The 27,800-nt window shown below is 40.6% G+C and overlaps 2 protein-coding genes across 2 annotated transcripts in view; one reads left to right on the top strand and one right to left on the bottom strand.

The window, feature by feature from the left end:
• Window positions 1-642: 642 nt before the first annotated feature.
• On the bottom strand, window positions 643-27,296 carry LOC109043363 (uncharacterized). Its single transcript, XM_072298243.1, has 2 exons — window positions 25,215-27,296; window positions 643-7,544 (listed from the first exon to the last, which is right to left on the bottom strand). Exons 1-2 carry the CDS (start codon window positions 26,094-26,096, stop codon window positions 651-653), a joined length of 7,776 nt encoding a protein of 2,591 aa, XP_072154344.1. The 5' UTR covers window positions 26,097-27,296; the 3' UTR covers window positions 643-650.
• The window catches only part of LOC109043419 (uncharacterized), a 143,232-nt gene continuing 127,950 nt past the window's right edge, over window positions 12,519-27,800 (top strand). Inside the window, exon 1 of the mRNA XM_072298250.1 lies at window positions 12,519-12,741. The gene's annotated coding sequence lies outside the window, so the exon portion shown is untranslated. The remainder of the gene's footprint in view (window positions 12,742-27,800) is intronic.

Genomic DNA, 27,800 nt, shown 5'->3' on the forward strand with positions numbered 1-27,800 from the left:
CATATTTTGTGTCAGAACGGCATGCAATGTATCACATCAATCGGTTCCATTTTTTTAGCCATTCGTCATTTTTCTCGAATTTTGAGATCGCAATTTTGTTGTTGGGAGACAAAAGCACTCACTTACCAATTTTAACAAATAAATTAAACGTAGTAAAGGCGTGGTTTATTTAAAGAGAACACATAGCATTCGATACTGATATCGAAACTGCACTCGAATGCTATGTTTTCTCTTTAAAAAAACCACGCCTTTATTACGTTGAATTTCTTTGTTAAAATCGGTGAGTGCTTTACTCTCCTCACAACAGAATTGCGATCTCAAAATTGGAGAAAAATGACGAGTAGCTGAAAAAATGGAACCAATTGATGCGATATATCGCATGCCGTTCTGACACAAAATATGGCGTCCATCGAATCACCTTAAATTTTCATAGAGCCCGATGAGTACAGTGAATATATTCTCTCGGTTTCTCACGAGGTTTAAAGAAGAGTGCTATAGATAATTACAAAAATCCCTCATTCTGTAAAGGACTATCAGGAGCTGCACAGCTTTCGAAATATAGGCTACCTTTTATGAAAAAATGGAAACAACTGTATCCTAATAATTTTAAAAAGAAAAGTACACAAAGGATACTTGCCTCGGAGGCTCATTCAGCCGTTGAGATCCGCAGAAAATACGTCAAGATTTACTTTCTCCTCGACCACAGCTCCGTCGATAAGCTTGACGATTTCAATCGTCTGAGTTGTTGGAGTTTGACCCTGGTCGAGAGCAGACCCACGACTCCGAGACGGTGTCTTCCTATGTTGCATAGTCCGGAGTCCGTAATGAAACCCGAACGGATCGTCATAATTGGCCGATAGGCCAGTTCCTGCCAAGATATTGTTTACTGGGACCCGCTTTTGATGGACTTGTACGCTCTCATATGGGTCCGAGGGCTGCCACGGAGTATTGGGCATCTCAACTTTGATTTCCTTCATCCATTGACCTTGCCCGGACTCAGGAGCGACAACGTAGATCAACGAATCTTTCATAGGGTTAATCGTCGTCACAAAGTCTGTAAGATGGCTTGACTCCGTGAACGACGGGGACTCTTTAGTGTCATGGCTCCCATCTTGATCAACAATGGCCTCAGTGTTCTGCTTGTAAGTCTCAGAGAACACTTTAGACCCTCTATTCACATATTTTTCAACGGGTTTTGGTCTCTTATTTGGTGGACTGGGTATAATCTCACCCTTGAGGCGTCGCAAGGATTCGTAAACGTCCACATGTTTGGGACGTCGCAGAATATCGTCGGGTTTTAGTAAATTTCGCGATGGTGGGACGATACTGAAGTTAGAGTTTGACTCAGAAGCTACCGGTCTGACGGTGGGCATTGTGTTTTCTTGCTTCACAGCCCGCGAGGGAAATCGGAACTTAAACCTTGGCTTTTGACTGCTCGGAGCAGCTTCGGTGGTTGTTGGTGGTGTCGTTGTAAGGTTCCTCTTCATGGTCCAAGTTCCATTATGGAATTCAGTCAGCTCTTTATTATATCGACTGCTAAAAACGGGGTTATGCCGACTGACGAACCCAGGCAGAGGCTCCGGTCTTCGAGTTGTGTCAATTTTAACCTCACGCAATAACAGCAATTTCGGATAAAACATGGTTTGTGCAGTTTTCATAAACGTCTCTGCATCATCCAGGCTAATTTTGCGAGTTGCAGCAGATGGCGCACGTTTTTTCGACCTTGTGATATTTTTATTCTCAGTTTTATTCAGAGCCGTATCTATTTCAGCTTCGATAAAATTGTATATTAAGTTATTAACAGTAGTGGCGTTTGAATTATGATTAGTTACAGATTTTGCCATCCTAGAGACCATTGAAAAGGGCTCGGAAGCGGGGAATATGTCAGATTTTAAGTCGCGCTTGTGCCGCCGGAATTTTCCGGTGGGAGACTCTCCCATTAGGTTCAATACTTTGGAAGGCAACCAACTATACTCTGGGTAGCTGTTGCCTGTGCTCGGGTAGGATGAAAAAGTCATTTTTGGCCTATTTAAAAATCTCCGTTTTGAGTGTCCGTAATCAGAATCTTCAGGATTGGATTGTGCATACTCAGGGGAGGTTGCATATTCTGGATGCTCTGGGTCCTCATTTCCTGGAGAATTTTCATCATAGTAGTTATAATTGTAGTTGTAGTTCGAATATTCAGGCTCGGTCTCTTTGTGATGATCTGTTAATGACCCATGCTTTTTAGTTTTTGGTGAAACCTGTAAATTGTAGAAATTATGTACAATTTTTATTGGCGTGTCAGAATATTCAGCTGGTTCAACCATTAAATTTTCCAAGGGGCTAAATAGGTCAAAAATAGGGGCTTGCTGATACATATGAATAATTTGCTTACTTGGAACTCCAACCATCTTTAACTTTTCCTTATCAGTTTCAACTTCTTGAGACTCTGAAGAGTAGTCGTAAACAGAGTTGGATACAATCGGGTTAAGAGGTCTCTTTTTAATCAGGAACTTAGTTCCTGACCGTATAATTTTGTGATGCTTATGATTAGTAGGTTTTCGATATTTTTTTAAGTATGGATATGCATATTTCGATTTTTGAAAAAGATTTGAGGTGTAATGTGTGTTCTTGAAGTAGGGATCTTTAAACATATTATCATAATGGTTTGATTTCAAATAATTTCCTCCAATTTTTGTTCGATTTTGAAAAATATTCTGTAAATCTGATTGAAAATACGCATGTTTTGCTTCTGGATCGTTCTCAGAGGAAATTGAGTCCATAAATTGATTTCCTCCAAAAGTTTGATTTTTTCGCGTGTCTTTCATTGTGTGGCGGGGATGTTGCCACTTGTGATTTTTAATGTAGTCTTTAGGCATTGATAAAATGGAATGTACACTTTCTGTGTTTTTCTCAGACTGGGAGCCAATTGAATCATTTCCCCCAGTGCCTTCATTTCCATGTTTATCACCTCTATTTGAGTTCAATGAAGTATCGTTAAATTTCTTTAAGTTTTCACTGTCAGTTATTTCATCTCTATATGCTGCCTCGTTCATGTGTTTGATGTTACTAATGACATCTTTATACAGTCCAAAATCATCTCCGAGAATACGACGCACTTGACCGGAGGATTTTGCTGCCGAGGCAATTTTATCGGGAGCCTCTATTGGCGTAGTATACGTCGCCAAATTTCTTGTCTCTTGAGGTTCGAATGAGTCTTCCTCCTCTGATTCCTCTTCTTCCTCTCGGAGCTCATCATCAACAATCGTATCAGCATCTTCATTTTTATCGTCCTCTTGGTCTTCATAAATAACTTTTGCAACCCTAATTCTTTGAGGCGGGCCAATGAACTCCTCCTTAAAGAATGGGTTATCTAAAGGGTCCTCATCAAAGAATTTTCTTCTGAAACACCTGATTCTGTCACCAAGCTCTGGTAGACGGGCGCTTTCTGGTTGAGGTCGTTCATTCCATTCGCCATCAGCAGCCCTTTTAGGAACAACATCCTGGGGTCCCTCGGGATCGTCACAATTAATGTTTTTTCTAGACTCATAGAATTCCATGCCATGGCCTGATTTTTTTGGAATGTGCTGTGGATTTTGGGCATACCTAAGAGGTGAGAACTGAGCCGTCTTATCTGCATCCAAGGAGGTGTAGAAGGGAAACTTTTGTACATCTATCGGCATTAAAGTTGTTGTACCTTCTGACGCTACTTCCAGAAGCATGCGTTTTCGTCCAGTTGAATCGGTATTACCTGCTGACCTGCGCGTTCTTTTCTTCTGCTCAGAACCTGAATTGACTGCATCCGTCGAGTTTTGGATATTCATTGAGTTAACTTTTGATCTCTGTTTTTCAAGCTGCTCAAGTAGGTCACTGTAACTTAAAACTCGATCGGATTCTGTTTTTCTTTTATTAATATGAACTGTAAGTGGGAGTCTATCTACATTCGGGGATTGATCAGTCTTGTTGTTGGAGATTTTTGTGTTATTATTCTGATCTATTGATAAGTTGAAAGCACGTTCATTGCGGCCATCAACAGCTGAATAGGGATAACCCATGTAAGTTTGAAAAAACGGCTTGTTCACATCATGCCTACGATTGGATGAGTTCTTTTCTGCAGCCGGAGGTTCTTTATTCAACTCATTTGCAATATTGATGATCCTGTTTTGTTGAGTATTTGAGAGCGGTTGGTAGGGTAGGGAATTTTCAGGCATTGAATAGTGCTGAAGAGTGAGGTTTTCGATATATTTAATAGGCGCTATTTCTTCTGGTTTTTTTGGAAGTTCTGATATTTCGTTTGGTTTTTCATTTTTTAAAACTTTCTCCGGAACGTCAAACGACCCATAGTAAGTTACAAGAACATCAGACTGATTTTTTTTACCACCGTCTTTGTAAACGACTTGCTGACCGTGCATGTTGGATTCCATGTCTTTTGGGAGAAAAGGGTGTCGTGAATTAATGGGTGAATGGTTTGAGTCTACAGCCTGGTCGGAAGTCTGTTCTGTCTCTTGAACGGTTTGATTTTGCCTGGAAACAGTTTGGTAATGTTTTGAGTTCTGACTGGCCGTTGTAATTAGAACCTCAGGTTGGACATGAGTAGTGCTATTATTCTCTGCTGTCGTGCCAACTGGGGGTTGCAAACCTTGTCCTGGATTGGAATAATTTTTTTCCCTTGTTGAAATAGTTGACGTAGCATGCATGACCTGATCGGTTAAATGGTCTACAGAGTAGCTTGCTGACTTATTCTCCGTCATTGATCCTGACTGCGGTCGACCTTTATCTTTCATAGCACTAAAATCGGGGACTGTGTAATGAAGCTGTAGATGAGGAAAACGCTGCGCATCATTCAGTCCAAATTTCGGAGGTGTCATGACACTGGGGTAGTAATTATTTGATGGTTTAGGAACCGAGTCTCTCTCTGTATCTGGCCGGGAACTCAATTTGAATTGGTTTGGAGGAATTTCCTGTTTCGGCCGAGTTCTACGTCTAAAAATTTCACCTCTACTGCTATTGTTCTTCCCACTCCAATCTCCAAGTTGAGGATGTTGAGTTGGTTGTTTTCGCGGTCGCCAACGGTACCTGCTGTTAGGTTTTTCTCTAGGTGCGGTGGTAGTTTTTTCAAAATTTGGTTGTTCTGAGGTTGTTTGTAATGGCGGAGATGTTGTCGAGTTGTCCTGTGAAAAAGACATTACCGTCACGTTGAGGTTGCTTGTTGAACTCGGTTCTAAGAATTGAGAGCTCTTGTGACTATTTTCTCCGTTCATTTTTGAGGGTTTTGGCTCAATATGTTCATGATTTTCTGAGAAAAATTTTGATGAGTCAAGTGGAGCAGTTGGAGGAGGAACTGGATTATAGCTAGAAGGGTACGTGGGAGCGACTTCCATGTGAGCTTGAGTGGTAAGAGCTATGTTTTCAGGGTAGCTAGGTTCAAAACTGTAACTAGAGTGAACGTTAAATTGTGGGCTGTAATCGGAGAAAGTGCTCCCATGACCCATGTGATTTGAACTATGCGACGGGCGGTATGGCTCATGCTGCTCACTCATGTAAGGGAAGTGGTCCACATTACCGAATCCTTGGTTCCCTCCAAAATTTTCTTTGTCTACATTTTTTACGAACTTCTCACTTTCAAATGACCCAGGAAACTCCCCAAATGATGGCTCACTTTCAAACGAGCTCGGTTGCTGATTTTGATTTTTAGGTCTCTGGTTCTTTTGAATATTATTAGTTTTATTACGAGTTCTCACCGGTGATTTTCGGGGAGGTTTTTTAGGATGTGATTGCTCTTGATAAGGGAAAAACGGTCCACTCATAGGGGTAGATTCTATGTCAGTCTCAAAATTAAAAGGCTCTGAGTCACCCGGCTTCCTAAAATTTGAATTCTCAAATTTGAAAGTGTCGGGATCTTTCGGTTTCTTGAAGCTACTAAACTGTGGTTCATATGGTTCCTTCGGGTCATTCTCCCTATTAAAGTAGGAATACCTTGTCGGCTGACTTTTGAATTTGTTGGTATTTCTGAATTTGTTTGAAACGTATTGACCACCTGGATGGCGCGGAACAATGAAACTTTCCGGTTTCCTTCCTCTATGCTTCATGACTTCGGAAGATCCCTCTGTTGACTCGCCGCTTCCAAAATGGGCAGATTCGTGAGGCCTGGCTACAGATTTTATCCTAAATGGCGAGTTCTGATGAGGATTAAAATGATCCTCATGATTTGTATACTGGTGAAAATCGCTGTTGTAATTCTGATTCACTGAAGGAGGAGCTTTTGGCCGGCTGTGCGGTCGCTTATAGTTATCTGCAATGTCATGAGTGGATCCAAGCCAGCTGTTTTGTTTTGGTCTTTTTAAGTGCTTTTGAGGCAATTTTGCTTTTGGCGGTTTCATGTCAGGATTGGGAAATTCATTCGGAAAGTCCGGAAAACCAATAAACTTGTCATTGACAATGGGACCACCATCATCAAAATTTGATGCGGAAGGAGGTCCTTTAAAATGTGAAGGACCATTTGAAGGTTTGCGACCACCTTTACTTACTTTGGGAGGGGGTGAGTTTTGATATTCCGGAGGGGGTGTGATTGGTACCCATGGTGAAGTATCCGGCTCTCCAAAAATAGAAAGCTCAGTCGATGGAGGATTGATGTTCAATGCAGGTCGGTCCTTGATTTTGAAGCTACTCTCAAATTCAGCGGAGTTTAGGGAAGGCAGCTTTTCTGTGTGCGATTCCTCACTCTCTGGGAAAGAGGGTGGTTTTTTATTTAAACGCTGGCGTTGTCTTGTCGGTGATTTTGGTTTCCCGTTTATCACCTCAACCTTGTTTACGTAGCGAAAAGGGCCAGGATTGGTAAAGTGGTAAGCTGAGCTTAAAGAGCCCTGCGTGTCTGGATGAAATGATTTTAACTTTGTTGTGGGTCGATTGTAAGAGTGCGAGTATTTTCCATCTGTATCAGTCACATACTTAAATTTTGGGGGAGTCGTTACAAACACTTCTGGATTTGAATGGTAGCTTGGCACATCTGGGTACTTGGACGGATAAACTTTCTTTTTATTATTCAGTCTTTTTTTGGTTTTCGGCCGACTTGATTCATCCTCAAAGGGCCGCGTTCGCATATTTTTCATGGGTTTCAAATTCTTACGAAATATTGGAATTTGCTTCCCGTTTATGACAACAAACTTCTCGATGACCGCACCTTCAAACTCGGGTGGAGTATATGCATGCTTCTTGTAGTGCGTTACGGGATGACTATGGCTAGCTTGTGGTCGTCTTTTGCTACTGGTCGGAGGTTTCTTGGAGACTGAGGTTTTGTAGTTGCTAGCAGATTCAATGGCAGCTTCTACCTTAGGGTAGAAAATGAGTTTTTCTGCAGTGGTGTTGATTGGTGCTTCTGATTGGGGCTTCCGCACTGACGCAGCAGGTGACTCCTCAATCTTATCTTTACCTTTTCGATTCACTTTAGAATTCGCGCCGTGATGCCCTTTGTCGAGAGAAACTTTCGCCTCTTGCATCTCTCCCTTTTTCTTGTAGCCTCCGTGATCATAAGCAGAGTCCTCGTAGCCTTGCTCCTCGTATACCTGAAAAAAAAGAAGAAGCGGTCAAAAGAAGTGCTTGTATAAAGATATTATGCATTTCTACTATACAGTAGCAGTATTCTAAGATGAGAGTAAAGCTTCTCATCCAACATCTAGCCATCTTCAGGTTTTTGACTAAAGTTGTTTTTTTAATACCAGAAGAATGTCTCATCTCTTCTTTACAGGGTCCCATAACTTCGACGGTTTCTAATAGATTGGTCTGCTTTCCGACCGGTCGAATAACAGAATGAACAAAATCTGACAAATACCTAATTGACATCATTTTGAATACTTTTGGAAATTTCCTTCAAAACGGCATGCCATCGAAAAAATGTACATGTACATTTGTTTTTAATTTGCATTAATTATGCAACTACTGATGGTGACTCCAAAACCGCCATGCCCCGCTTAAAAAAACGTGCCACGCGAATTGTAAGGGACCGCGATACATACGAGTCGTAGATGTAGGTCTGTACATATTTGTATATTAAATAAAGAATCGAACTTCAAATTGAAAAAAGAAGAAAAAATTGAGAAAAAACTGAGTCGAGACGTAATCGGGGCTGGTTTTTTAAAATTTTCTCTCAAATCAGAGCGAAACCTCACTGGCATCATAGAACGGAGCATTGCGAGTTCATGCAAAGCGCTTTCGCGCCTTCAATTTTGCAGATGCAACACTGACATCCATCATGTACGAATAGTTGTATCTCTGCGCCGTCATCAATGCGCTTCTTTTTACTTTGCTCTATGTCTATACTGTGTTTGATTCAGTTTGTCCTAGTTGTATCTTTAGCGGTGCTTTAAAAGCGGTATGAGCAACACAGCCTTAAAATGGAGAGCCGTAATAATCGAGCCTCATTTCTTAACTTTTCTCACGACACCTTATTGGCAGCATAACGCAGAGCTGCGGAACATCTCAAACCCGAAGCTCGCGCCACCGCGCCTTCAATTTTGCAGATGCAACACAGACATCCAGCAAGCACGAATAGTTGTATCTCTGCGCCGTCTTTCCATTTGCTCTATTTCCATATTTCAATATAAAAATATCTACTATAGTATCCTTTTATTCAATAATATTTTCGATATTTTTAATCAAGTCAATGTTTTTAAAAAATTACGGAACTTTAATCAACGCATTCTAAATGCAGCACTAATTTGCAAGAAGCTCATAAGCTATATACAATAGTTTCCATTTGTTTGCTGTCATGGTGCTTGCTTACAAAATACTAAGGGAATGTTTGTACTTTCAATGTCAACCTCTTTGGTTAATCATTTTGGTTGAACATGTACAATTTTTACCTCAATATCCAATGATACTAATCACTGTTCTAAGAGGATTTCTAGGTACTCTAGAGCAGACGCTATAGGTATATATTCAAATTTACACGGGAGTAGTGCATGCAGATCTTAAAAAAGGGAAATTATTGACCAACTAACAAAAAATAGGAAGATCATGGAGATAGACCAACTACCCAGGGGTTATTAAACTGCCAATGCGCATCTGAAGAGGACCGATCTGAGAAATCTTCACGATGAGAATTTAGTCAGTTCATCCAAGCGCAGCTCAATTCCCATAGATACCATGATTGCCGATTTGGTCAATTAATTCTTTCATTTCAAGTACCTACGCTCTTTGACGGCGAAGCCAATAAATTTGGATTGACATAAATCGATAGCGCTGGTCGCCAGAATCCAGCCGATCCGACGATTAGAGCCAAAACGTTCCGAAATGATCGGCCTGATCTAGGTGCGGTATTACATAAAAGGAATCGCTTCTGATTGAGTAATTACGCGGTTGACACCAACGCTGACTCGCTGACTCACAGTGGGAGAAGTTTATACCTGAAGTATTCCCAGATCTGCGGTAGTTATTAATTTTTCTAAGTTATAGCCAATGAAAGGCAGGATCATTTTTCCTGAGGAGAGCAGGGAAAGAAGGAAGAGGGTTTCACGCAGTGGGCATAACGGGTTGCAAAATCCACTCCAAAATGAGATATGAACTCTCAATTTTCACATACATACATACATATAAGTCGCTTTACAGCACTCTCTCGCGCTCTACGACTCCTAACCTCCACTGCTCTCTTTCAAACCACAAATCTTGGGGGATTGAGCACCTTAACATTTCCGCTTCAATCCCTTCCCTCCAACCTTTCATTGGGCGCCCTCTGCGTCTTCTCCAATTTTCAATTTTCACTCTCTCAATTTTCTCAAAAATTATCTTTTTCTCAATTTTCACTCATTTTTAATTTACCACATAAATAATGTTTACTATACATATATTTTATCTCCTCTAATAGTTAATTTTCAAATTTTCCGCCGTGAAAATAAATGAACCACGTACAATTTTGAAGGGAGCACTCGTACGCTGTCTGGTGCTCCATTCTGCCCTGCTGAAATTAACCGCTGACTAAACCTTCAGGATGTTGAAACTTTATTTTGGTCAACCCATCTGAATTTACGAGATTTCCTACTTACGTTTCATTGAATCTAATCGAAATGTATTCTAAAATCCTTATGAATCTTAAAAACAAATAAAAATAACTTCTCTCGAGTAAATGTTTGCTATTTAAATTTGTTAATCTCTGAATCCTCGAAGGACATTTTTTTGCCTGCCAATGACAGCATCGGACTGCATTCGCTATTTAAGGATTCATGAGAATGTAGGCGTTTGTAGTACTTTTTTGCTCAATGCGGTCCACTTGTTCAAACACCAATCATGATCTGATCTTTGTTACAGCAAAGCTATTCTGCCGTGCTAAGGAAAAACGCCGTATGAATCTTTAGACGTTGCCAAATTTCCTTTGGTAAAACACAAATTTCCTGGGTTAACTTATGAACACTTTTCTTCAAAGTTTTCCGATAATTATGTCCAAAATTTAAAATGAAGATCCTGAAAATTTCAAGGAAAAATATTCGAAACTTCCCTTAAGAATGAACGTTTTATCGGAGGAAATTTGGCAACTCTCGAATGCTCGTACGGAGTTTTTCTTTAGTGCGGTAGTATTGTGAATGATTGTTACTGTGATATTAATACAGTTCAACTGACTTTTTAAAGGACACCCGACGAAAAACACTTAGCTGCCTCCGCTAGAGATCAAAGATGGAAATTGTTTCAGAGGAAATAAAGACCAGGTCGATGCCTGATGCGACTCCAATGAACAGCGTTTCCTAGCCGTACGTGCGACTAACTACTGCGACGATTCACTCTATCCTTGACCGTGCACCAACGCGGCTGTCAGCGTACTTGTCGCACGTGATGAAATAATCCTCAGCTCACTTGCAGTCGGGGAGTAATTTAAAATGAAAGCCCGGGCCATGCGAAAAGTAACGGAGAACTCTCCTCGTTCACAAACTTCATAGGGCCATAGAGTATTCATCAAAATAGATCTAAAAATTTGATAAAATAATAGATCTGGTAAAATTGAATTCTGTCAAAGATATATAATAAGAGTTTATATGTTAAATAGGGGATACGTCCCCTGACTGCCTCGCAGTCCAACCCCCCCCCTCCCTCCCCCAATCGCTTCGCGCCTCAAGCGTTATGCATTACTTGTTATTATTATTATGATTTTATTATAATAAAGTAGGATGTATGCTGGTTCATCCTAGTGAGAGTAAATCGGCTGTTGAGCATTTCCGATTTGAAGCAGCATCGCTAAAACCCCTTCAAATATCAATGCAGCAACTATTTGTACTCGTATTTTCTTGAGCGCTAAAACATATCGACGATGAAACTATCAGACCACGTATCTCGGTTTGCGACGTTGCAGACTTCCTGTTATGCTTTATTTTTCAGATGGAAAACTACTTTTCGCCAATTCTCGAAAACTTCCGTGACTTGTCCTCTCTGTGCGAAAAAAATTCTGTAAAAACTTCAAGGAATAATATTGATTTGTCCTCATTTTATGTAATAAAATGGGAGTGGAGATTTTTAAACGCCACAAACGAGATACTTTTTGGTCCTCGATAAGTATCATCAATATAAACTTCAAAGGATTCCATGCACTTCATTCCACCTTTCATTCAAGGACGGACCTTCCTCAGAGAGATTAATGATTTCTTCCGTCTATTGATGATGATGGGAATGATTGCATCCAATTTTCCTAAACTATTTACTGAAGCTTTCGCAATGAAGTGCTGAAAAGAGAGGAGGCCCACCTATCATAGTTTAAAAATTGCCGTTCTGAACTTGTTATGTAACTTTATGATACCCCGAATTGTGTTAGGTTGAGTTTAATGTTATGTGAGATCATCCTTTGATTCGTAAGTTTTTGAGCCTAATTCTTGACCAAGAGATATCGAGTTACTTTTTCAACAAATGTGCGGCTTGCATGGATTAAATTAACTTGTAAGATCTGAGGATCATTTAGCTAAGGGAGACAATGATGTCCCGACTAAAGGGTCTTTCGTGAGTTGCCGTTAGTTAGTCTATTACCTACCTCATTTTGCCATTGCATACACCCACTTCCAGCAATAAGATCCCTCCATATCCCTTTTTTCGTCTTCGTCTACGTCTTCGACTATCAGTTTCAATGATCGGCCTGCTGAGCGCTTTAAAGGTTCAACAGGATTGCGTCGACTTGAACGCAACTGTTATGTGTGTGTATATGACGAGGCATTAGATGTTTCGAAAGTGGTTCGATTAAAAGCGGCAGTGGCCGATTATCGACAGACCCCGGAAAGATGATTTCCCATCGAAGAAAAACCGCCAAAATAATGCAAATCCGGGAGAGCGGCCAGACTGACAAGACACCATGTCTGCGACGCGTCAAAATGCGTCCGTGTGGGCGCGCTGGCCGTCGCGTCACAATAGCTGAATCACGCCGCGGCCGGGGACCAGCATAATTAAGCGGCGCGTCACTTTGCATACAACATAATTAGCGGTGGACTAGATAACCCGTCGAAAGTAATATCGCCCGGTGACTGGACACTGGACCGGCTTCGGCGGTGTCGAAAGTAATATCGCGCCGCCGCCGGCCGCCGACTGCTCGCCATTCGTCACGGCGAAAACTAATAAAGATTTGATTTTCCAGCGCTTACGCATGCATACGCGGAATCGCCGTCGGCCCGGAGTAGTGCGATTTTCCTCGCGACGCCGACCAGCGCCTTCAAGGTCTTTTCAAAGGTCCTTTACCTTTCATTCATCGGCGTCCGTGTAGAGAGGTTTGCCTGTCTGCCCTGGGATTCTTTGTGTCAAGTAAGTGACAAGCTATTTACACATTTTTTGGAACTTCTTGTAACCCCCCCCCCCCCACCCCTCCCCTCTTATACAAACACACATTAGGAAAAAAAGGGTCTCAAATCCGTTTGCACTGATTTTGTCCAAGCCTGCCACCTCTATCACGGCTCTTAATATGTAAGCTCATTGCTGATCTTAAGTTTTATGGTTAAAAATGTGGAATTTTCCCAATTTTATATTTTGGCTTGTGTTACCTATATATCTAAAATGTGTTTAAAGATGTTTATCTGTGTTATGTGCCTGATGATGAACCATTGTATTCGAAAGTTCCTCGCACCATAAAATAAAGGATGTATAACAAGGTATCAAGGCTACTATCTATTCTTCTATTTTTATGGGAAAAGCACACATTAAAAAGTTATTTAGTTAACTTCGAAAAAACCCATAAAAATAACTCTGCCGTGCTACACGAGAAGCCCGTAAATCCATCAAAATTTTCCCTCGTTTTTGGAACTCAACACTTTATAAAATGAAAACTGAATTGCCCATGCACCTCAAATATTCAGGTTAAGTTCTTAATAGTATTTGAGAAAAATATCTGTAAAAACATTGTCCCAAGGTACACAAGTTTTTCTACTATGATACGTTGTTTCCAAAAAATGTAAAATGACGTTTACGGCGTTTTTGCGTTGCACGATAGATACTGCAGACCTTCCTCACATCATCCTGTCGTGTACTCTTTGCTTCCATAAGCTCGTGAGAATATGAAATTCTAAATTGCAATTTTCCTTCGATTGAAGTTCAAGAATATATATTCTGGGTCATGAGGAATGGAAGGATGTCAAAAATTGACATTACTTTAGGGCGACGATTTTTTCCACTTTAGTCTATAGGTACCCTTCCGTCTACAAATCTGCAGAAAATACACATTTATCGTTTTTAGACGATTTAATTTGTGTGGTTGGTTGAGTGGCCGGTCGGTCGGTCCGTTCCTTCGTTTGTTCGTTTGTTGCAGAATTGGCTTGAAGATTACCCGGATTACTAAAATGTACGACGCTTGTTTGTTTGTCAGTATGATCATTGTGCGTTTCACATCAACTGGTCATTTACACAATTTTAAAAGGTACTACACCTAAATGAACTAAGCGTTTGACACAAAAAGGAACACATTACATTTGAATATCACTGAACATTCTTTCATATTGTACTTGGCAAAGAAAAACTAAATGCCAAATTGCTAAAACTTAAGGGAATTTTTACTATTTCTCGAGAGACCAGTTATCGAACCTTGAATGCATGTTGAGACTTCCATCGAACGTGAAAATCATCCTGAAGGGATGAAACGAAAATAACACAAAAATTTAGTGAGCCATTTAATTTTAACTTAGATCCTCTCTAGCTGGGCATTTATGGCAAAAGAGTAAGTGAACATTTAGCTTGAAGGATTACGCAAAATCCACAAATTATCCGTCCGGCAATGGTTATCACATACGTATGAGTCGCTCTCACAGGGCTCTCTGGCGCTCTGTGACGCCATGCCAGATCGCCACAAAACTTGTTCCTCCCGCGCAAGTCATCAGGGAGTTGACACTCCCTCATCTCATCCAAAACCCTAATGGTTATTACAAAGTGAAAATGAGCAAGCATGTCATCTCCGTCTTGTATGTTGTCAAGCAGTATTTAATTTCAATATCTATGTTCCACACAAGCAGGCTCATTGAAATCGCAATCATTAGAAGTTTTGCAACGAACCTGCCAGTCGGCGGTTCCATCCAAATAATGAGCATCAGTGGCGTGGCGAGAATTGCGATATATCGATTGTTATGCTATTTAAACCAATGGTAAAGAATCGATTATTAAGGTGTTCGCTGCGAACACCCCATTTATCGATCCTTTTCCATAGGTTTAAATGGCATAACGATCGATATATCGTAATTCACGCCACGCCACTGATGGGCATTTAAGACTCAACAATCAGATTCGAGGCTACCCACCGTTGTCTCTACGCACCATGAAAATTGCTCTTGTTCTGACTGATTCCAGCCGCAAACCGAAGTTGCCGAAGTTTGAACGAAATTTCTATTTCATATTGAGAGGAAAACAGAATTTCAATCACTTATTCTAACAACTTTTCAACACGCTGACAAACCGAGGTAAATTCTTTTGGAAACGCCCCCTCATTACACCAGTTGGACGTTCTCGTATTTCTGCCAAACGGAAATATGAGCATAATGACGTGAGCCCTGATATGCATGTATTCTTATGGGTCTCAGGGATCATGTCTTATGAACATAGTTCTGTTTGGCAGAAATACTTCCAGTTCTGGTATACATGGTGTTCCTTGATGCAGACGAAACTACAAGTGAAAGCACTCCTCAAGAGTTGGGATGGTATATCCGCAGGACATGGTTGGATTCATTACTTTTTTCTCAGGTTTTTTTCTGGTTATAAATTCCCTTTTCTAATTTGCATTTTAAATTCAATTTATTCTCAGTATCTCTAAAGAGTTTCAACTGAAAATTCTGTTTTAGGACTCTGGTGTAAATCACTTCCATCACGCTTATTCCAGGATCTGATTGAAAATAAAATGATGTCGGGTTATAACGGAGTCTACTAAAAGCGGAAACGAATTTTTTACACCAGTAATCACGATCACCCTTTATTTCGGGCATAAATGTAGCCAAAATCACCTCAGTGATCTTATTAAGTCAGCCATTTTTCACGTGATAGCAGGAAAATACTCTTAATGGGCCCAGTAATTGCGTGAATTTTTGATGGCAAAGGCATATAAGTAGGTCTGTTCATCACGAGAACTATGCTGTTCATGGAGAGGTTGCTTCTACCCATGATATTCTTTTCTGACTAGTTGACGTTGACTGTTATACTCTTTTCAACCTTAAGTCCTCAAAAAGACAATATTATAGACGCCTATTATAAAAAATGAAGGCGTTTCAGCTATTTCTGCTTCCACACAAACAAGCGTAATTCATTGTTGCAAGTTCTGTAGACCGTATCGTTGATGATAACAAGGAACTGGCGTAAAGCTCCGATGCAACTATTTGTGCTGAATAAAGACCACTATAGGCAACGAGGATATTGACCTCTCGACGTCGAGCTCGAAGGATCGAAATCCTAAGCCTAGATTAACTTCTAACCGTGGTAATGACGTTTTTCATTAATAAATTCAACCTTTCTGCTCATGGAAGAAAGAATAATTTACTTGGGTTAAATTGCACACCAAACTTCACTATGACAGTCTCAGTAGTATGAAAATGCTGCACGCAGTAGTATAAAAATAGACAGTGTGGGGAGGAAACAATGATCGATTGAGGAGTGTGCTAAAGCCGTTGTAGTGCGCAATTTGACTCACGTATTTTTCACGTTGTTGTTCTTGTGACCGAGCAATTCAAAGTTCCCGTAACCAATGAACAATAAAAACGTTAATATCTTAGCTGGAAGTTGATTTCAGTAGTTTTCGTCGTGCGAATCGTGTTCTACGTGAAATTCTGGCGAAGAATTATGGATCAGAAAGCTTAAATTCGTACCTTGTTTAATGGTCCATTCAATCTAAAAATGCGAACATAAAGAACTTTCCTAACTTTTCTCAGAGGAAATATTTTATCGGGAGAAACGAGGCAACGTTGGAGTGCTCATAAGGCGTTGAAACACAGCATGGGCCTTTTAAGCCCTATTGTACGATTTCGCGATTATCCTAACGCGAGTTCGAGTAACCGCGTCAAACACTGTGCGGCCGTCGCGTCGTCACACTCATATCAGCGCCTGCAAGACTGTAGAAATACTTCGTGCATTGCGCCAAACAGTGCGGTTGGCGTGAACGTATGATATTGCCTACAAGACTGCATTAATACTTCTCGCATTGCACTAAACGCAGCGCGAGAGTTATTTGCGATAACTATTCGACTACTGGTATAGGGACATTGCCACTAGTTGGATGACTGTGAAGATAACTTGCACACGACTGCATTCCCTTCCCTGGTTTGCGCGAAGCTAAAATTGTCGCAAAAGTAGATCCACGCGTCATTTCTTTTGACGGTTCCTGCCCGGTTTTTTATTCAATTAAAGGGTAAATATGTATCTTAGTTGCAACGATTCAGAAACTCGGACGATGTTTAAACGATGCAGCAATTCTGAAACTTGAATCGCATACAATTAATTTTGGTTCGATAAAAAGAAAACAGAACGAATGAAAATATAATTGCATAGAGACGTCAACATTGTCGCGTCCGCCCCACGGAAATACAGATCGAGATTATCAGGCCACATTCTCGTGAGACGGAATTGTGACTTACGAATTCGAAATTTTTGCGCGTGTTAAAACAAATACTAAATATACAAATTGCCAACAAGCAAGAAAATCCCGAAATATGAAATGGAGATGAAAAAAAATGCAGGATTTGAGAACCACTCGGATGGTACAGACCAAATAGACTGTGCGGAAAAAAAAAATCTGAGGTGAGGTTGGCAGACGCAGTCCGGATTGATGGCGGAACGATCTGGATTTGGACGAGGAACGTGAGGGAAAGTAACTCTGACATCGGTGCGACACTGACCATCGGACTGCTCGTAGTCCCCTATATACCGGACCAGGGACTTGCCGAAATACGACTTCAACTATGGAGATTCGTATTGATATCATTCAGCATGAGGGGCGTATTCATAGTCTTTCCTTAAACAGCTCCTACTCTTAGAGGATCCTTACGGTTTGACTTTACATTCTGTTTGAAGGAGATTTAAGGACACACGGAGAAAAAAACTTCGTGCATGGGACCCGAAGTTGAGGTCATATGGATCTCTGGAGTTTTCTGATCGCGCGTCCGAAAACTTGAGTTCGAGCTGTCGAAGCTCGGGTCAGACATCAAGGCACCTCGATATGTGCCGAAGTACTTCAGATGTGTGACTCGAACCCTTCGGTATGTATCGAAGTCCTTCAGATGTCTGACCCGAACTTCGGCAGCTGGACCTCAAGTTTTTAGATACGTGATCCGAAAACTTCAGAGATCCAATGACCTCAACTTCGGGTCCCACGCACGAAGTTTTTTCTCCGTGCACCTTCACTATAGCATCATGAAAAAGAACATTTGGACTGCGTTCAGCAGAGAGGAACCAAGCCACATCAACTATTGCCAAATTTAATTGGGCAGTTCAATTTTCTACGTAAAAACGGTCGTGCGGATTTTTGTGCAAATTTCAATGAATTTTCTGCATAAAGCGAATTCATCATTCATCAAATTCCATCGTAGATTTGATCTTGATCTCATCAATGATGTACTCTTTGACCGATAGATCAAACAAATTCATGCTCAGATTAATGATATTCCATCTATCTTCCTCTCCAAAAGGTGATAATCATATTGGATACTTTCCTAACGGGACTTCCGCAGGACATCATTTTCCTCGACCGGGGGTGGCTGCAGCTGCTACTCTTGATCTATGGTATTTGACTCGAAACTGAACATTTGGACGGATTTTCTTCCTATTAGGCCTATCATTAAAATTTTACCACAACAAAACATACCTCTAAGACGTGTGATTTTCACCCATGATTTACCTTTCTAAATGCCTTATATGAAGGGGTTGGTAACCATGATAACTGAATACGGAAGGATGGAGTAGTGAACTAAACTTATGACTCGTAACGAAGAAAATATTCGAGCCACGATAATAACTATTATGTCGAAATTCCATCCGGTTAATCGCGAGATGAGAAGGTTAAAATTAACAAGCCAGAGCGATGAACAAGCCAAAGCCAGAGAGTGAAAGTATAATCAAAGGAATTGAATCCTCCCGACCGATGTTCACAAATCAGAAAAAAATGCCCTAGGGCTGTGAAATATTAGTTCTTCGATAGACCGCCACAATGTCACTTTCGAAACAAAGAAGACACTGGATTATGACTTTTTGAATATCATTTCCCTGTCGGTTCTTACTTATGCTGCATTTTGGATTGTCATCCGATGACGTTCCTGTTTCCCGGCCTGCGATTGATCCTGAAATGTGCTTGATAACTGTCTCCTTCGTGAACTCATCTATCGCATCGAGAGTGGAAGTAAGCAGAAATTACGTTCTTTGTTGCCAATCTTAGGAAAGTGTTTTAAGATAATGAGAGTCTCTGCGTTGTTGCTCACCAGGTGTGCTATTTGGAGACGTTTTAATTTCGTGGATATTTAACGTGCATTATGTTTTAAAGAGAACCATTATTTGTAGTTTTTCCAAGATTGGTTTCTCCATTAAAGTTTTGTACAAACCTTCTTATAATAATGAGGTGTGGGATTTTCACTGTAACCACGAGAAATATGAGAGCACAGGATTTTCTTGTGACCGGGCAATTCAAAGTTCCCGTAACCAATGAATTATAAAAACGTTAATATCTTAGCTGGAAGTTGATTTCAGTAGTTTCCGTCGTGCGAATCGTGTTCTACGTGAAATTCTGGCGACGAATTATGTATCAGAGTATGCTTAAATTCGTACCTTGTTTAATGGTCCATTCAATCTGAAAAAGCGAGCATAAAGAACTTTCCTAACTTTTCTCAGAGAAAATATTTTATCGCGAGAAACGAGGCAACTTTGGAGTGCTCATAAGTCGTTGAAACACAGCATGGACCTTTAAGGCCCTATTGTTCGATGCCGCGATTATCCTAACGCGAGTTCGAATAATCGCGCCAAACGCATACAGTGCGGTCGGCGTCAAACTCATATTAGTGCCTGCAAGACTGCGTGAATACTTCTCGCATTGCACTAAACGCAATGCGAAGGTTATTTTGCAATAACGATTCGACTGTGGGTATAGGCACATTGCCGCTAGCTGGATTGAAGGCGCAGCACACTGTGAAGATGACTCGCACACGACTGCACTCCCTTCCCTCGTTTGCGCGACGCTAAAATCGCCGCAAAAGTAGATCCACGCGTCATTTATTTTGACGGTCCCTGGCCGGTTTTTTTATTCAATTAAAGGGTAAATATGTATCTTGGTCGCAACGATTCAGAAACTCGGACGGTGTTAAAACGATGCAGCGATACTGAAACTTGAATCGCATAAAATTAATTTTGGTTCGATAAAAAGAAAACAGCACGAATGAAAATATATAGTTGCACGGAGACGTCAACACTGTCGCGTCCGCCCCACGGAAATACAGATCGATTACCACACCGTGGCAGCAACTATTTAAGCGTATGGTAAAGGCTAATGGAATTCAGATAGCCCTCTCAAAAGTTCAAGTCAAAAGTATTACTTTTTATTTTTTCCTGCGCAGGTCGGCAATTGTTGTGTAAGTCGCAGTTGCCCTCTTTAAATAAAATTTCAAGAAGGAGAGAATAGAGCATTAAAGAATAATTGCATAAAAACTTGGTGTGTCGAACATTTTCAAAGTTAAATGAGGCCTTCAAGTGTATAGTTCCATGAAACGCCTGAACCATGAATTTGTTTTTCCACCGATCCTGATTACTATGACGATTTCACTTTGTGTCATAGTGTCTTACACACACGCATAGATACATCTTTACAGTAAGAATCTCCTTTTGACTTGCGTGCGCCGTCGTTTGAAGCTTAATCGATTACTATCAATACATACGAGTAGCCCTAACCCTCGGCACCCCTATAGCGCTTCACGACACCAAATCGCAGCGATTCCCTATCGAGCCACCCAACCTTTTAGGAATAGACAGAGACAAGAGACCCTCCAATCACCTCTTGGCGACAGGTGGAAGCTTTTAATTTCGGGGTTTCGACACCCCCTTAATTACGGACAATTCTAAGGGAGCACCAGTCGTCACCCTTTTTTTGGCTGTTGACTTACCTACTAGACGAATTTCAGAATAAGTTTTAAAACTTCTTTATTCGAATTTAAATCGTTAGATCTGTTTACAATTTTGACGATTATTGGTTTGGCTCAAGTAACTTTTATAATAAAACAAAAATAACAATCACGAACTTTCTAGTCAGTCTTGTTCACCCAAAATAGAAATCAACCAAGAATAGAGAGGAGAGTGACCAATCTTAATTATTAGTCCAATAATTAAGATAAGTCTCTCCAGGTAAATTGTATTTAATGAGAGAAATAGGGGTAAAATTAATATTTGATGCATAGGGTAAATACTTATTTTCCTATTTATATTTTCTATAAAATTGTTCAATATTTGTAAATATATATCTATCAATACTGGTGTTTATCTTAAGATTCATGTATGAATGATGGACCGGATTATTAGATTGAGTAATCTGAGGATAGAAATATGAAATTATTTATAACTTTCACGTAGTTTTGGGCGACATCTTGAGCCGAGCAAGTTCCCCAAACTTCGGTTTGTTTGCGAAGCAAAATCTCAGCACGTTGTTAACCATCCACCAAGTAAGTAGGTGAACGGTTGAATGTCGGAGTCCCGAAAGTAAAAACTTCGACCATTGACACGAAACCACTGGAGGGTCTCCTATCTTAAGGGACAGATCACCGGCTGCTTTAATCCCATCCCTTCACATTTTAATTGCCCCTCTCAGAGGCAACCCAATCGAAGACCTTCTTCGGAAACCTGTCATCTCCCATTTTCTAAACATGGCCATACTGTACATGTTGGCTCGTCATAATACCATGCAATATGATCTGATTGGCGCCCACGATGAGGTTTAAATTTCATATAAGGAATGAACGTCTCATTTAAGACGCAATCCCCTCTGAAAATGTCTGCCAATATACACAAGAAATCTATAAAAGTCACTTTTTCTAGCCTCACATTCCTCAAAAAAATTAATATACATTATTAGCCTCGTGCTCCTTAATTTGGATGGAGTATAATTTTTGTGTTTTCCTCACATGTCAGTATGAGTTTGCGTACCGTTCTTTAATTTTTATTGAAAGAAGCGAAAGCCTAGCATGTTTAAAATAAGCTTGGCAACGTACTTGTGAGATATACAAGCGCTGATTTCGAGCAGTTTTTGACATTTCAGTGCAACATGGAGCCGTGCGGCGTTAATTTGCATTTTCACTGAGACGATTAAACGCTATTCACGCCAATTTCCACTCTTCTTCCATTCAACGTTTTGGGGTTCTTCGGAATTCGGCACACCGTGTAATTTGCACGACGCGAGCATCTGATTTTTGGCACATCCTATTGAGAGAGGCTTTCAAATCATTAGATCCTACAGCAGTCTTTGAGAAAGCCCCATTTTAGATCTAAAGTACTCGCGATCCTACTAAGCTAAATTTATTATTGTCTCCAATTTTTATGAATAAATTATCTAAGCACGAAATCAATTCACAGAGAAGTCATCTCATGATTTTGAGAGAGCTTAACGAATAAAATATTCTTTTCAAAATTTGTTAAAAATTTGTTTTGGGGATGGGGGGGGGGGGGGGGCTGCAGAGTCGCTTTTGTATAAAATGGATTTTTTTTATCCTTCTTGTTTTCTAACTGTTTATCCTTTTCCAAATGTATTCTACCTACTTATCATGAAAATTGGATATGTACAGACACGTTTAGATGTTATTTTATTTTCAGCGATGGGATTTGGGTTGTCCACATAGTTTTAAAAAAACATTTTTCAGGATTTATTTTCCTGGAAGGGTTGCAAAATAGTATTATCAGTGTAAATGCTTAGATTAGGGTACGAAACAACGTTTCCAACAAGTTCAAGCATTTTACGGAGTTTTTCACACTAGAATATTTCTCTTTTACGGTGACGAAAGTTAGAAGAGAACTTTTGAGGACTTTCAAATACGTTTAGATATTTTTTACCGATAGCTTAACTTTTAACATAAAACATTTTGTTGCCAAATGACGAGGAAACAATCTAAAATTTACCAATTTACAAATAAAAATTAAAATTTAAAATTTACCAGGTAAATTTTTGCAATTTACCTACTTTCTACAATTAAATTCGAGCCTAGTGCTGATTCAGATTTTTGGCCGAAAATCGCTGATTGATAAGGTATCATTTGAAATTTTTGTTCTCCTAATTGTTCACGTCAAATATTACCATTTGTCACAACTCAGAAATAAGATGGAATAAGTGAAATAGCACGAGACGATTGCAAAGTGAAGTTTCGCGTATATTTGCAAATATTTGGAGCCACTGAACTGTATAATACGTATGCCAACCTTCTTATGTCTACTAACCCTACTTAAATTAATTTAATTGGCCTTAATATTCAATAACTATTGAGTGAGGCACTAAAATTTGAAATACTACGATATATTAGTACACGATTTTGTAACTTTACAGCTCCGTAAAAGTACTGACTATAATAGAGAGGAAGGCGCCATAAAAGCGCCTGCGGCAAATGCTTGTATCTAAGTCGGGAGTAGAAACGAGATTTGACCGTTAGGAAAAACCGCAAATTATGTCCCCCGGGAATTGCACCGTCACCAAGAACGTAAAATTGCGAACCGTGAAGTATACAATCAGGCTAAATCAGGCGGTGAGTGTTCACAATCCGAGTTCCAACTAGCAAAACAAGTGATAAATGTCAATGTTGCAGCTGATTGTGAGATGCATAAAAATTCTTTTAGCTTAGTGTACAATTGCAATTGTGTGTCGATTCTCTCCGATCTGTACCCGTGTTAAGAGCAGTTATTAGTCTATTAAAAAGATTCAATAAATTGCATGCCAACTAACAATGAAGCAGATGCCCATCACAGCTAAGGGCCGATGCCAGTGCCTTGCCATCGCTCATCAAAAGGACTTTCTGGCAAAATATGTCGCTCCACTAACGTTAAGGGCGTGCATCCATTTTCACATGACTCTTATTCTCCGTATAACTCTTCGCTTTCCGCGGCTCATTCACAAGTAGAAATACAGTAGTGGCGTGGCGTGCTTTGCGATGTATCGATTGTTACGCCATTTAAACCTATAGTAAAGAATCGATTATTGAGGTGTTCGCTTCGAACGCCCTGTTTATCGATCCTTTTCCATATAGGTTTAAATGGCTTAACAATCGATACATCGCAATTCACGCTACGCCACTGAAATACACCCTACCGTTAGCAGAGCGACGAACCGTACTTAAGCACATCATGCTACCGCGAAGCTCTAGTTGTGTATAGTTCTTAACAATATAAGTTTTTCTCCGATAAAATTCAGTGACCTAACAAGCCCAAAAATGTGGGGAGTTCCCAAAAGATAATTTTTACCTCACTTTAAGCTTCTTTCAGATTTCTTTTTTTTTTTTTTTTTTAAAAAAAAAATGCATTATGAAATCCAATTCATTATGAACATTTCATAATTTCCCATCATGAAATGTCAATTTCTGACGAGGAAAGAACTAATAAAGTGGAATATTTTTGCGTAATTTGCTGAACATTCTTTGGCTCCTAATTATTGAGTAGATTCTTATATATCTTTCAAATTATTAATCGTAAATCCCCATTTTCTGAACGTTTAGTTCAATTTTTCATTGCGATGCGATTTTATTTCATAATGTCCTCACTCTTTGATAAGCAGATAAAAAATCGAGATTCATCAAATATTCTTATTCAAATTGTCAAAAAAAAGCATTGCACTGTTCCCTTCCTATAATCTTTTGGTTTGGTGATGGATCATCCTTGTTAGCGAGTTGTTCAAGGAAAAAAATTAAACTTTCGAAGTTCACCATCCTAGGAAGCGCAAACGATAGGGCGTTTTAGGGCTTTACAGCTGAGGAACGCATATTATGAAAATATTGTTGTATTTTATCTCTCCTTAAAATCAGCATAAATACTGAGGCTAACAAATGCAATTTTCAAGAACAAAGAAATTATTTGTTAATATTAAGCTTTCCACAACGAATTTTCATCATTTGTCGAGTCAGATTTTTGGCTTGACGTGTAGATTCAAATCCGACCGGGTGGAAGCAAGTCACCGGGTGATGTACCCGGAAAGCACAACGGTAGAACCTCCTAAGTCTCCAAGGGAAGACGTTTTGCCATTTATTTTAGGTGTGCTAGAGACCTGGTGGCAAATCGACCGGTCATCTCAAGTTCTAATTTGATTCACCTGAGCGCTGCACTGAAACCATTGAATGACTTATAGGCGAGCTTTAGTGTTCTATTTCATGCTGCAAAAGGTAATGTTATTATAAGATTAATTTTTTTTTTTTTTGCGATCTTTGACGATATTGAAAAGCGGAAATGCGAAAAGTTAAAATGAACTCAGAACCGAAACACCATAAAAATTTTGAAAACTCAGGGTCGTAGAAGGTTGAAAGCAAATCGACGGTGAAACTACCAGACCACACATCTCGTTTGCTGTGTTTAAAAATCTCCGCTCCCATTTTATTTTTTTGAAGCAGAACAAATTAATATCATATCTTGAACTTTTTCCAGGGTGTCTTCGAATATGCAGGAAAAAACACGGAAACTTTCCGGAATTGACGTTGATTAGTTCTCTGTCGAAAAATTAAATATGACAAGTAGTCTACAACATCGAAAACTGAGCTAGGTGGTCTGGTAGCTTCACCATCGAAATGGTCCGGAACATTGAGAGGAGACTTAGTGAAGTTTACCTCTTGCGACTTCTTGTGAGAGACGACTTCCCTCAGTCTGCCGGCGTTGTCCCGTTCCTCGGGCGTTTTGGCAGCTGCGTAGGCGGCGCTTTGGGGCAGTCGCTTGACGCTATCCGTGCGTCGCACCTGGACGTACGTCTGACGCGGAACGAAGTCCAGCTTGATCCCGGAGCCGGGCGGCGGGGTAGCCATGCTCCCGTTGAAATCCACCTTCGTCGGAACTTCCGGCGGATCCTCGTGCTCCGACTTGAACTTTCGGACCGCGGGTTCCGTCTCGTCCGCCGGCACTGTTGGACCTTCCGGATCCTCCCCCGACTCGCCCGAACCCGAGCCAGGTCTCCGACGTCGAACCGACTTCCGCGTTTCCGCCACTTCCGGTCCGGATCCACCCTTTTCCGATTTCCCGGATCCTGACTCGTTCCGGAGCCGTCCGGAACCCTCTTCCGCGCTAGATTTTCGATGGTCACCCTCTGTGCCGGTCACCTTCGGCCGGTTCTTCGACTCCCCCGGTTTGCTCTTTTCCGGCGCGGACACTCCATTGCGTATTTTCGATTCCGCCGCTTCCGGTTCGTCCGGTTTCCGGTTCACCCTCCGGTGCTCGGTGGAGTTGCCGTCCACGAGAACCGGGTCCAACTCGGCGGGCGACGCCGACAGCGTGTAGTTCGCCCCCACATCGCGAGTAGCACTGACGATGGTTACGTTCGGGTTGGGGGTGTTCGGCCAAACAACGACGTTCGGCCTGGAGTCTCGTGCCTCCTCGGCGATTTGGTCCGGGATGAGGGATTCGTCGCCCGATGCATGGTTCAAGTACAGAAGCAGGATCAGGAACACAAACGCAAACTTCACTCGCGCTCCACCGAAGCAGTGATCACCATACATCATCAACGCGGAGATTCACTCGGTCATTGTGTGCTCTCCCGTGTGTCCAGAGAAAACTCCTCGGGGAGGTAAAGCTACTTCCTGTCCAACGCGCGATTTTTCATCGAATTGTTTGCACCTTTGACGCTCGCTAAATTGGCATTTTGCATTAACTCGGTATAAAGGCAGAAAGTTGATTTTGTAATATTACTCAACCCATAAGCAACACGCAGTTTAAAGATACGGAGATTTATTCACGTTCACGATGTCGCTTTTGTGTATAATAATTGCAAACAGCAATAATTCATTATTCTTAGCACTGCTTATAATATTTTTTTCCATGAAATGAAAAAATAATTACTTCACTAACGAACCAGATAAAATATAGAACAAGCTTTGAATCAATGAAATAAAAACTATCTTCACATTTTTCACAAAATTTGTTTGTGTCAGCTATGTTAGAACATGTTGATCAGCCACGTAAACTAGTATCTATCTTTACATCTTTTTTGACTCAATTTATCGCATTTCAAATTTATTTTGAGTTAATTGAATTTATTTCGATTCAAGTTGCGTTTTGATTCAATTGAACGTCGATATTCACTTCAATCCACTTCGCGAGGGCTCGAATTAGCATGCGAAGACCACATCACTCCGCTCCGACCGCTCTGGACCGTAAAATCAAACTGATAGTGTTTTTGACGGTTCGAGACCTGCCCGAGATGAAGCATATCGAAACCCGGCTCACTTAAGACAGCGAACCCTCAAAAAGCGAGACAGAAGACACGAGTGGAGAGAGAACACCGCGCGTGAAGAAAGAGAGAGTGACGGAAAAGCCGCAAGGAAAGAGAGAGACCGACCGCTGTCCCGCAAAGAGAGAGATCAAATCAGAGAGGAGCACGGTATAGAAAAGTGTCAGTTCTGTGACAACAGTAGCTATTGTCACTTGAGCCGCCCCCCTGTCCGTGGGGGGAGCCTTGGTGCCGGAGGGGGCAAGGGGCGCTTTTGGGCCGCTGAGCGCTCGCCCATTTCTCCGCGGCTATCCGAGTGGAAAGCAAACATTGATTGAAAATTTTCTTGGAGTAAACACGGGTTCTGTTCCGGGAGGTTCGGTGTCCATTGAAGGCTTTTTTTTATCGACGTTGAAAGCTTTGAAGAGTGTCTCACAATCAAACAGAATGTAGCCAGTGGTATGTTAGTGCATAGCATGGCTGCCATTTGTACACCTGTAGGTTGATTTTACCTATAGGGTTTCCCCAATGTGCATTGTAATAAAACAGGTGGCGATATAAGGTTTTGAATTTTGGAAAATTCAAAAATTCTTGGATGCCATGTGTCTCTTCATATTTCCTAACTTTTCATCTTGTGAGCTGTCAATTTAACTTCATTCAATGGTTTCAAAATCGACTGCGACAACTTAATTTTTGACAAACATGGAACTGTAATCTCTGTTAAAAAGTGTCTGAATTTGCGTGAATTAATCTGCGAAATTTTCAGTTAAGATATCCTAATGGTCTCTTGGTAAAAAAAGAAAACAAGAAGAAAAAATCCAACATGAGTATGTTGGAAAAGCGTGCCGAATAACTGAAATGTTGGACAAATACCTCTTATTTTCACGTCTTTGCTTTTTGCATCAATTGGTACTTTTTGCTAAATTTGGGAGAAAATATTGATTCATGAACGTTGAATGTAAATTAATTTTAAAGATTCCGTCCAATTATCTTGATT

This window comes from Bemisia tabaci, chromosome 3 (assembly GCF_918797505.1).
Source record: "Bemisia tabaci chromosome 3, PGI_BMITA_v3".
In the NCBI taxonomy this organism is placed as follows: Eukaryota; Metazoa; Arthropoda; class Insecta; order Hemiptera; family Aleyrodidae; genus Bemisia; species Bemisia tabaci.